This window comes from Marmota monax, unplaced genomic scaffold (genome assembly GCF_021218885.2).
Source record: "Marmota monax isolate L192 unplaced genomic scaffold, Marmota_monax_Labrador192_F-V1.1 WCK01_AAM20220418_F8-fsc00191, whole genome shotgun sequence".
Taxonomy (NCBI): Eukaryota; Metazoa; Chordata; class Mammalia; order Rodentia; family Sciuridae; genus Marmota; species Marmota monax.
This window is the reverse complement of record NW_026693537.1, coordinates 1,007,319-1,018,737: the sequence shown is the minus strand read 5'-3', so window position 1 is coordinate 1,018,737 and position 11,419 is coordinate 1,007,319. Positions and strand designations below refer to the sequence as shown.

Genomic DNA, 11,419 nt, shown 5'->3' with positions numbered 1-11,419 from the left:
GTTGGGATACTTGATGTCAAGCAGGGAGTGGCAGAGAAGAAGGGTGGAATGCCAAGGACCTGGTCATGGAAGCTTTCAAACACCACCACATATCACATTTAATCCTTCAGAGCATCCTATCCAGAATCTGATCATAGTTCTGTCAACACTAACATCATAGCCACAGTAAAGTTATGGCACCCATTTGGAACTTGGTTTCTTGTGGCAGGAATTATTGGTACATACCAATATCTGTGTGGTCTTACCTGTTTCCCAGCCTCCTTTGCAATTGGTTGACTGTATGATCCATTCTGCCCATGACTGTGAGGAAAAGTGATGCGTGTCATACTTCAGATTTGGACATCTGAAGTATCAGGGTGCCTTTCCTGAAGTCTCTTTCCTTTCACAATGACCATGTGTTTTAGGGTCATGAGAGAAAAGGGAAGGAACCTGATCATTGAATCATCCCTTAAAGGAGAGTTCCTGACTAGGAACATCTATGAAGAAGTTTTCCCAGGTGTGTAAATAAACTTTTCTTGTTTCATAGTTTATTAATGCATCCTCATCCAGCCTACCTAACAGTTTCTCCACCTCTATCAAGAGCACAAAGAGCCTCCCACCAAAGTCATTTCTGGCTCCATAAGTCCAACTTAATGTAAAGAAATCCCTCTTACACTCATCTGATTCCTTTCTGGTTCTTTGCCCAAACTTGATTTGTCCTGCCTAGGTTCTTCTCCAGGGACTTCCGTATCTTGCCTTGAAAAATGATCATGATATCTTAGATGCTCAGGATTCAGTAGGCTCTCAAAGCTCCTCTAGTTTACCTTATTTTCTGGTGCCTGACTCACTTTTACAACAGCTATGTGATGGTTTAGGTTCTGATTGAAAAGCTCCTGTAATTACAAATTTGTTGCTCTTTCTATACAAGAGTTTTCCTCACCTCTACATTCTAAATATGGATACTGCACTGCCTGTAAGTTCTAATCCCCATAGAATGTGTTTACGATCTATTTCATTTTTTTTTTCAAATGAATAAGTAGCAATTCCATTTAAGTGAATGAATAGTAACTTCATTTCATTTGGGAAACCTGAGCTTCTTCCTGATCTTTTCCCAGCATCGCAAGAGTTCTTTTATTTCTTTACTTAATGAACTATATATTTAAGGAGGTTATGTGACCTATGTGTGAGAGTCCAGAAATTCTCCTTATATCTGTCAGCGCCATTTTTCCACAAGTAGAAAGCACTTTTTAAAAAAGAGGATCGGGGCTGGGATGTGGCTCAAGCGGTAGCGCGCTCGCCTGGCATGCGTGCGGCCCGGGTTCGATCCTCAGCACCACATACAAAGATGTTGTGTCCGCCAAATACTAAAAAAAAAAAAAAAAAAAAAATATTAAAAAATTCTCTCTCTCTCTACCTCTATCTCTCTCACTCTCTCTTTAAGAAAAAAAAAAAATAAATAAAAAAAATAAAAAAGAGGATCTTGTCTTCAATGTCAAGAACAAGAGCAAAATTCAATTTTTGGAAGCTTCAAGACTATCTATATGTCCTTGGGGGAATGTCTGAAACTATATTTTCAAAAGTTAATACAATGAAACAAGAAAACATAAATAGCATCCTCATTAGGCTGAAAAGTTTTAACATGAAAATTATTTGCAACAAGAGGCTCTGTCTTGGATGCCATTGCTGTTCAATTATCTGTAATGCTAGATAATTAATCACAATTCATAAAAGGAAAAATTAATAAACTGAATATGTCAAAATGTAAAGCTTTTTTTTCTGTAAGACTCTCTGAGAGCATGCAAATAAAAGTTGCAAATAAAATACTTGCACATCACAGATGTTCTAAAAGACTAGTATTTAGCATATATAAAGAACTCTCAGAACTCAATGGTAAGAAAATAAATACTCCAGTTAGAAAACGGGAAAAAGATGAAATAAGCCCATGAAAATATGTTTAACATCATTAGCCACTACAAAAATGCATATTAAAAGCATGATGTGATATCACTATATACCTATCAGAAGAACCAAAGTATAAAAGAGTGACAACATCAAATGCTGGTAAGGATGTAGAGAAATTGAGTCACTCATGTTGCTGGTGGGATGGAAAACAGTATATCCACTCTGGAACATAGTTTGTCAGTTTCTAAAACAAAACAAAAAACAAACAAACAAAACAATGAAATATGCTCCCATACAACCCAATAATTCTACTCCATGGCATTTATTCTAGAGAAATGAAAATGTATGTAAACACACAAAAATATGTACTTGAATATTTATAGAAAGTTTATTCCTAATAGCCAAACCTTGAAACAATCAGGATGGTTAAATTAACTGTGATACATTAATACTATGGAAAAGTAGCAACAAAAAGGAATTAAGTATTGATACAGGCAACCATCTGGATGAATCTCCAGAGAATTGTACTGAGTGAAAAGCTAATCCTCAAAGGTCACATGCTATATCATGCCAGAAGTACTTGAGGGTCTTCTCTCAGTATGGCAGCCAGGGAGATTTTAGGCTTAACCTTGGGAACTATCTCCCACACAATAGATGGCCCAAGGCACATGTCCTTTATCTAGGACGATCTCTCACAGTAGCTCCAGAGATGGGCATAACCCATTGGGAACTGGACAACCTACCTATAACCTTTTTTGGTGAAGAACATTCTATGGAAGGCCTTTGATGTCCCCGATACCAATAAAGCAAGTGCAGGTTCCATTTGGCTTTTTTATTATAGAAGCTGAAGCTGGATCTGTGTGATTGGCTAGCCCATCCTGTCCCTATTTCCTGTGTCCTGTGGTTTTTTCGTTGTTGTATTTTTCTTAGCTTTGATTTCGCAGCCGGGCTGTTCCACCGACGGGAACCCCATTCCCATAGCCTGCGTGGGACATGGGTGAAAGTATCACATTTATAACTGATTCTTTTTTTTTTATTTATTTTTTTTTTAGTTTTCGGCGGACACAACATCTTTGTTTGTATGTGGTGCTGAGGATCGAACCCCATTCCCATAGCCTGCGTGGGACGTGGGTGAAAGTATCACATTTATAACTGATTCTTTTTTTTTTATTTATTTTTTTTTTAGTTTTCGGCGGACACAACATCTTTGTTTGTATGTGGTGCTGAGGATCGAACCCGGGCCGCACGCATGCCAGGCGAGCGCGCTACCGCTTGAGCCACATCCCCAGCCCCTATAACTGATTCTTAAATGTACAAATGAAGAACAGATTAGTGGTTGCTAGAGGTGAAGGAGGAGGATAGAGTAGGTGGGGAAGTGGGTGTGGTTATAAAAGGCCCACAGGAAATGTTTTGATTCATGAATGTATCAGTGTCCATACCCTGTCTGTGATATTGTATTATAGTTTTAGAAGATGTTACCATTGGGGAAAACTGGATAAAGAGTACAGAGAATCTCTGTAATTTCCTACAACTACATGTGAATCTACAATTATCTCAATATAAAAAGACTAATTTAAAAATCACTCCTCATGCCTGTGTTGTAGCCCATGCTGATTAAATTACCATATCTATGGGTGGGAGCCAGGCATCAGTATTTTTCCAAACCGGAAGCCAGTTGTGAGCAAATTTGGTAACCAATGAATTAGGCATCTCAAAAGCCTCTAAGAAGATCTTTAAAGAGGAGGGTGGAGAGAAGTTTCCCCAAAGTTCTATCTATAAACAGATTTTTGTAAAAGGGTACAACAAAGAAGCACTCTATCATGTATTCTGGTTATAAGCACAGTCAATATGAGGGAGAGGCCTTGGGCACTTTTTATTCATCTGGTAGGCTCCTAACCTTAAAAAGCTCCACTAGCTGAAAAGTAGCCTAAAAGCCAACATTATTAACCACTTCATTACTGGAATAATTTACCAAAAATGTTTTTAAAAGTCATTTCATAAATACTGAAATTTCTCCCTATTTGTCTCCATCCTAATTTTTTTTTTTTTTTAAGTCTTGGGGATTGAACTCATGGGTGCTTAACCACCGAAACCATATCCCCAGCCCTTTTTATTTTATTTTTTGAGACAGGGTCTCACCAAGTTGCTTAGGGCCTTGTTAATTGCTAAGGCTGGCCTCCTGCCTCAGCCTCCCCCAAGTTGCTGGTATTATTGACCTATGTTACCATACTCAGATTTAATACTCTTTATTTAAAGTCTAGTCGAGCTGAGTTATTCGACTGTTAGGTGTTCCTGAGTCTGCCTAATATATCATAGGAATGTTGCTCTGTTTTAAAAGTAACATTCCATTCACACCTGATGGTGTTGAAGATTTACTCTCCTTCCTTCCAAGAATTTTCTTAGAGATCCTACTTATACTTGTTAAAACAAGCAGCCTCTTAGGCCAAGCTGTAAACATAAAGAAGAGAAAAATTAAACTCATTAAACTTGTACCCAATTTGACCTTTACACTGAATCCTATTGTATCATTGAAAGGATTTTTAGAATGTTCCCTAATTGGATGTTTTCAAGTATTATCATGCTCTATATTTGGCTTAAGCCTTCTCTTGGGATTTTTCTTTTAAATTAAAAATATTGTTAAATGCATTAGTAGAGTAACACTATTGTAATGAGAAGTGGTAGTCTTATCAGATGATAATTGTTTTTCTGTTCTTATTGCCTTAAGGTTCCTTGCTCAAAGAGGCCTGAGGAAGACATCTGGATTAACCCTGTACATTAAGTCTTCTTCCTCACCACGCCCATTTTCTATTGGATTTTACACCCCAAAAATCACAAGTACAGTAGGAACTCTGGGCACTAACAGAATAGGAAAGATTGAACTATCTTTCTTATTTCTAAGAACTCTCTTTTAAGTAAGATCAAGTGTTGTTCATGTATGCTAGTTAATGCAGTAACTTTCATCTGCCATACAGAAGAGCAAAATTGTTGTTATTGTTAAGCAAAACAGAAGAGTAAAGAGTCATTTCATTTAAGACTGAGGCTCTTCTGAACTTACATATGCACAGACACATAGCGTTAAATTTAGTTATGACAACCAATGAAAAACAGGCTGCACACAAAAATTACCTTTCACCCCATGATGTAAAGTTTCCACTCAGCAACATCTGGAGGCTGCAAAGTCCAGATGATTTAAATAGACGACTCAGAGGCAGGAAACCATACTTAGCCGTGGTTCTTTGTGAATACAGCTTCTTGCTGAACCAATTCACTCTGCCTCTAATTCACGATTTTCCAGCCCCAAGAACCCTCATTTTGTTTTCACATGTCACGGGCCCTTTCCCCACCGTGAGCCTTGGCTCAAGCCATTCCTGTTGCCCAAAATGTGCTTCCCCTGGCTCCCTGCCCATTGGCTGCCTCTCAAACTTCAGGTTTCAATTAAAATAATATCACGTCCCATCCCTTTCCCTCTAGAGTTATTCTTTTGAGTTGGCACTCTGCTTATTTCCAAGTCCTTCTCCAGACTTGATATCTAATAGAAAAATATCTGTGGAATTAATAAGTGCTTCCTCCAAAAATTAATACATCAACAAAATGCTTTCTTTAGCTAGAAACAAAACAAAAAACCTCCCCAGATATCACACCATTCCCTAACTGAATTTTAATAGCAATATTTTTAGTTAAATGCACACATGTAATAAAAACAAAGAACATAATGATTAGCTCAGTCATTTGGGATCAGAGTCGGCCTTCTAACAGTAACCGAGAGGTAGCTCATGAAGAATTTTAAGCAAGTGCCACACTGAGCAACCTGTACATCAGAACTGACCATTCGATTTCATATGTGGTCCCTCTTCAGAAAGCCTATATGCATCTGTTATGCATCCTGTTCATCCAGTCAGTAGGCCTCTCTAATGCCTTATGAGTCTTGTCGACCTCTTCCACAAGCTATTAAGCTCCTGGAGAACAGGCACCAGTCTTTAAAAGAGTAATGGCAAATGCTATTGTGTATCTCCTGTGAGACAGTGGTAATGCTATGTGCTCTCCCGTAATGATAAATCTATGCAATTGAGCCATAGTTCAAACCCAGGCCAGAAGGACCCAGAATGACCACATGACCTCTACACACACTTTTCTTAATCCTGGGCCTGACACTTTACATATCCTCTGTCAAGTTGCCTCAATTTTCTCCTCTGTAATATGGGGAGGATGGTAGTGGCTACCTCAGAGGATAAAGCTTATGAAGTTGGACATAGGTCAAATGCTTAGAATGGTGCCTGGTACACAGTAGATATTACTGGTAGGAGATGTTGTCCTTATCATTGCTTATAGGAAAGCTCAGTGTCCCAGAAAACTCCTCAGTCCCATTTTAGCATGCACAGTCCTTGGCAAAAGTTCATCCTGGATCCAGATGACTGGTCTAGAACAGGGAGTCTGCCAGTGTTCTGGTGGTCACTATCCACTGCCCTGCATCTCCTTCAGAGCCTACCTCAAAAAATATCCCTCTCTCTCCTGTGATTGGCTTTTTGTTTTTTTTCTTCCTGACACAGTATTTCAGAAAATTGTACTCCTTAGTCCTCAGAGTGTAATCCAGAGATAGTGTATGGTTTTTGCACATTTTCCCACATAGGCCATCGCCCTGTTTCCGGCATTTACTAAGAGCAAACTATTTGATACATGATAATAATTCTTGAAGGGGTAAAGCGCCATGCCTACCGGAATGCAGCCCTAGTATCTAGTGCCCCCTGCTGCCTTTTCACAGGAAAGGCAAGCGAACGACCGAAGCGTCACTTACTCAATGTTTACTTGCCAAAACCGAATAGAAAGCTCTATAAATGTGCTAAACTTGAAGTTAGAATCATGTTTATCTTTTCTTGACTCACCCCTTGAATTTTAGATTTTTATTTTGCCTTTGTAAAAATTGTTTTTTTGCTTAATTATTCTTTTCTCACTTACATTTGATTTCCTTGATTTGTGGCTCTTTTGCTATTTTTCACTTTGGCAAGGCCCGGACTCCAGTGCGTGGCGGAGAGAGTAAGGGGTCTCTAGACCTTGGGCGGGGACAGGGGGGCCTCCTGCCCATCTCGGGGATCCTCCGCAGGGTCCAGGCTGGGCTGTGTATTAAGTAACCGGAGGACAAATCCACATGGAGAGTGCGTTGTTGCAGCCAATGAAACCCTGGTGCACCGCTGATTGTCAGGCAGAATTAACCAGTGAGAATGCGCTTTGGGTGACTTGAGCCCGGCCCCCGAATTCGGTCTTATAAAATAGATCGCTGCATCTCAAAACCGAGCTGGCCCGGGCCAGGCGCAGTGAGGAATCCGCTCCGCAGCGTACCCAGCCGCGAGAAGAGCCGCCCCGGTCACCTACTATGTCACAGGCAGATGAAAGCAAGCAGCAGGTGGAGCCAACAAGCGACAGCAAGCAGCCACATCAAGCCACCCCCGAAGGCAGTCCCCGGCCAGGACCAGGACACCCTGGACACGGACCAGAACGGCCGACCTGGCGGAAGGCGGCAGGAGCCCGGAGGACACGGGGCAGGTGCTGTGGAGTTGTGCAGTCCTGGAGTCACCCGGGAAAGAAGATGCGCTACTAGAGGAGCGTGTTTGCTAGCTCCGGGCCCACGTGGGCCCGGGTCTGGGTCCTGAAAGGCCCCCCTTCCTTTCCCTAGCCTTCCCTCCGTCCTCCCTTCTTTCCTTCCTGCTGGGTACCAAATCATTGTCAGACTGAGGTCTCCGCCCTGGGAAGGTAGAGTTCTTTGAATGCGATGTCTGGGCGCCAAGGAAGAAAGGGAAAGAAATGTGGCGAGGTGAGCCTTTTATAAGATGGATTTTAGACAAATTAATTTTCCAGTGTGAGCAGTGCCCAGGGATGATGCCAAGGCAGGGTAACGTTGCTTTCCCTCGCCAAAGCCTGGGGATGCTGTGGTCTTGTTCAGCTTTGCTTCTGTCAAGGAATTGAGATCTCAGGAAGACGGTAGTGCAGATCTGTGAACATCTTTGATGTAGAATGTATCACTTGGTGTAGACCTTGTTTTGGATAGTGGCTCTGCTTGTAATCCTTCCCTCTTCATAAACTCCATCTAATTTCTAAGCCCACTGCTTCCTTGTAAAACTTGTTCCCATGACTATTACACTACCATTTCAGAAAATTGTTCACTGATGAGCTCAACTGGGATACAAGCAGAAAGTACCCCCAAAAGACTATTTTGCCAAATTTGGAGAGATTGTTGACTATTGTAAAAATGGATTCCAACACTAGAAATCAAGAAGGCTGGGGCTAAAGATGAAGCCAGGGTGGAGAAGGTAAGTTGGGTACTCCATCAAGGGCCCTTGTATATGGGATATGATTCTAAGGGAACATTTCTGGATCATGTTTAGTTTGACTGAGCTACATGTGGCCAAGTACATGGAGGGGTGGGTGCAGAGTTCAAGCACTTGTTCCTGTACAGATTAAATGAGGGAGTGAGAGGTATATGGATTGGAGTGGCCCAGGAAGGAGATAGTTGACATTTAGTACCTATTTATGTCTCTATTTGGGGGGAATGTGCTAAATGCTTCACATATGAGGATTAGAAAAACATCCAAGGATGCTATGAGACAGACATTGAAGTGCTGTTTACAGAGGGGAAACAGATTCAGAGAAGAGTGTAAGTAACTATAAGAGATCACACAGAGAGTATGGGGTGGAACAACCAGAATGCCAACCCTAGTAGCCCAGATCCAGGCAACTGTTTTAATCTCTGCTGCTTCACTCCTGGAGGAAACAAGCCTTAGAACGGGACTTTCATGGCAGGAAGAAGGCTCACAGTTAACAAACTCCAAGGGAGTGAGTACAGATTTATGTGTGTTGGATAAACTGGATTTCAGGCTTAGAGAATATTGGGAGGACAGACTTGGGTAAAGTATGGTGTCTTTGGAAGGGATGAAATATTTTATGTACCTATGGTAGAATCTTGTGACTCAAAGTGAAGGTAGTAACTCCTGGGCAATGCTCCTAAGAAATGCCAATGAGAATTCGAATGAGAGTCTGCTGGTGTTAATGTTAGACATGCCAATGAGAATTAAAATCAGTTTCTCCTTTCTCAGAAGGACAACTGTGGTTTGTAGTTCATAATGGTTTTCCATCCATTATTGAATTACTCAGAGTAATGTGATTGAACATATTGTAACCATTAAAATTGACAGTCCATCTTTCACTTTGCTTGTGGATGAACTGCTGTGTTCTGATTTTTAAGAAATCATTATTGAACATTTGACCATGTTTTCTAAGAGATCAGATAATGAAGATGAAAAAATTATAATAACCAACACAAGTAGGACCCCCATCACAGAAATAGAAGGCTAAAAATCTGTGACATTTTAATAATAGATGGAAAGACACATTTGACTGTATTAGGGAGTTAATTAACCAAAACAGAGCATGCTGCATGTTATGCAGAAAATAATTTGGAATCAGGCATGGGGGAAGAAGGAGATGTGAAAGTTCATACCGAGATTGAATCTCACAAGTCAAGAATGAGAAAGGCAAATATTTCTAAGCCAATAAAAAGTACTTTTGTTTTCCAGAAAGATATCACAATGTTTAAAATTAACAGCTGCTGAATTAGCTTGGGCATATCACACAAACAGACATGCATAATTGTATTGCTCCTTGATGGCTCTAAAAAACTGGGTAAAGTTACATTTTCTGATTCAGAAGGGTTACAATTAAAAAATCCTGTGGGTGAACAATGGGAAATTTTGATAACAGATGTATTGGCCCCTTACTGTGTAGAGCTGATTTTGTCACACCTCACCACCAATCATACTTTCTACAGTGTATCCATTTTAAGTGATGCACTTATCTAGATCACATTGTTGGAATAATGAGGCATTCCAAGAGGGCTTTATTTATTTTTTAAAAACAATTGTGTATTTATTTTTGGGGTACTGGGGTTTAACCCAGGGATGATATATCACCTAGCTACACCTCTAACTTTTTTTTTTTCTTTTTTTTAATTTGAGACAGGGTCTTGCTAAGTTGCCAGGCTGGGCTCCCACCTGTGATCTTCCTGCCTCAGCCTCCGGAGTAGCTGGGATTACAGGAGAGGGCCAATGGGCCTGGGGAGGATTTTATTTTTATTCTGAAAAGAGAAAGTGTTGAAAGAGAAAGGGAGTCTGAGGAGTGGGGGAGATGTCTGAGATAAGGATGGGCATAGAAGGCAATGGAAAGGACAGCTGGGAGAACTCAAAGTCAAACTTGAGAATACCACTTCCTCCACACTTCAGTGTCTTGCCATCAACTCTCCCACGAATCTCCAGGGATCCTATTAACTCCCTAGGACCAACAGACTTCTCTTGAGTTAAATACCGTCGCATTACTTCCCTGAAATACTTTCACGTGCAAGGAATAGATTCAGTAAATTTCACAAGATTTAATATGTATATTAGCTTCCCTTCTTTCTTTCCTTCCTGAAATTTTGCTGTTATTCCAGCCCAACAGAATCCTAGAGCTGCTTGGGGTCCTAAAGGAAAAGCTTCTTCAAATCCCTTAAGGACTGTGGATAAGAGGGTTGGAGTTACTACATCCAGCCTAGAAGGCTAAATTGGAGTGAGACATGAGTGTTCACTGGGAAGCACAATTTCAAATGAATTTAAGGTTTATTCTTGGGAACGGATTATCGTGGACTAGAAAAGTTTTAAAGTGCTTTCCAGCTCTGGGATTCTTAATAGTCCTCCTAGATATTTAAACCCAGCCATTCCGGGCCTGAAGTGTAAAACCAGAATCTTGATCTCCCAAACACATTTTATGACCCCATAGATGATGTAATGAAATCAAATTTGGGTTCTGACTTTAGACATCATAATGACACCGCCTCTTGAACTTTAGCTTCTTCCACTGAAAATGGGGGCAATCTGCTAGTGCGTAAAACCCTTGGGTTTGCTAAAGGCCCCACAAATGCCCCATAAATGACCTTCTCTTTTAATATGTTTCACCTTCTGGGATCCTTGCTGCACCCAGACAAGCTCCCTGCGAGTGCCTGCCAGCCCCGCAGGAGACAGCATGCTTCAGCTGGAGATTCCTGGCCTGGGATGAAGCACCAAAGAGTAGCAAATAGGCGGGACCGGGCGCCTGGGGTGTAACCGGCGCTCCGGGGCTGGGCTGCACCGGGTTCAGGGGAGAGAGGGCGGGACGCAGCGCAGCGCGTGCGCGCAATAGGGAAGGCGGCGCCCGGAAGGAGCTGCTCCGCTCCGCGTGAAGGCAGTTCGCGGGTAGAAAGGTGCTGGTGTGGAGACCGCTTCCGGACTCCAGGTATGGCTCTTGCCAGCGTCCGGTCCCCTCCTTATCTCACGGGGAGGGTTCAGGCTGCAGCTCTACTGTGCATCCCACAGTCGAGATTTACCTGCCCTGGATTTTCTTGCAAAGGCACAGAAATAAAAGGTGCTGAGCGCTCCCCCACCTTTCCAATCCCTACAGCAAACAAGGATGCAGAGGGCCTGGGATGGGTTGGGGAGGGACTTTGGGAGGATTGTGCAAAGGGTGGAGTCTGCCCTCTCAG

The 11,419-nt window shown here is 41.7% G+C and overlaps 1 protein-coding gene across 3 annotated transcripts in view; it reads left to right on the top strand.

Moving 5' to 3' along the window:
• Positions 1-7,181: 7,181 nt before the first annotated feature.
• Positions 7,182-11,419, top strand: part of Tmem14a (transmembrane protein 14A) — a 15,179-nt gene continuing 10,941 nt past the window's right edge. The window contains exons 1-2 of one of the 3 annotated variants that reach the window (XM_046458607.2): positions 7,182-7,687; positions 8,026-8,183. In XM_046458607.2, the coding sequence (XP_046314563.1) occupies positions 8,164-8,183 (20 nt within the window). In that variant the 5' untranslated portion in view covers positions 7,182-7,687; positions 8,026-8,163. Of the gene's footprint in view, positions 7,688-8,025; positions 8,184-11,036; positions 11,173-11,242; positions 11,302-11,419 lie in introns of those variants that run through there. The other 2 variants (XM_046458608.2, XM_058583698.1) reach the window with 2 other exon arrangements.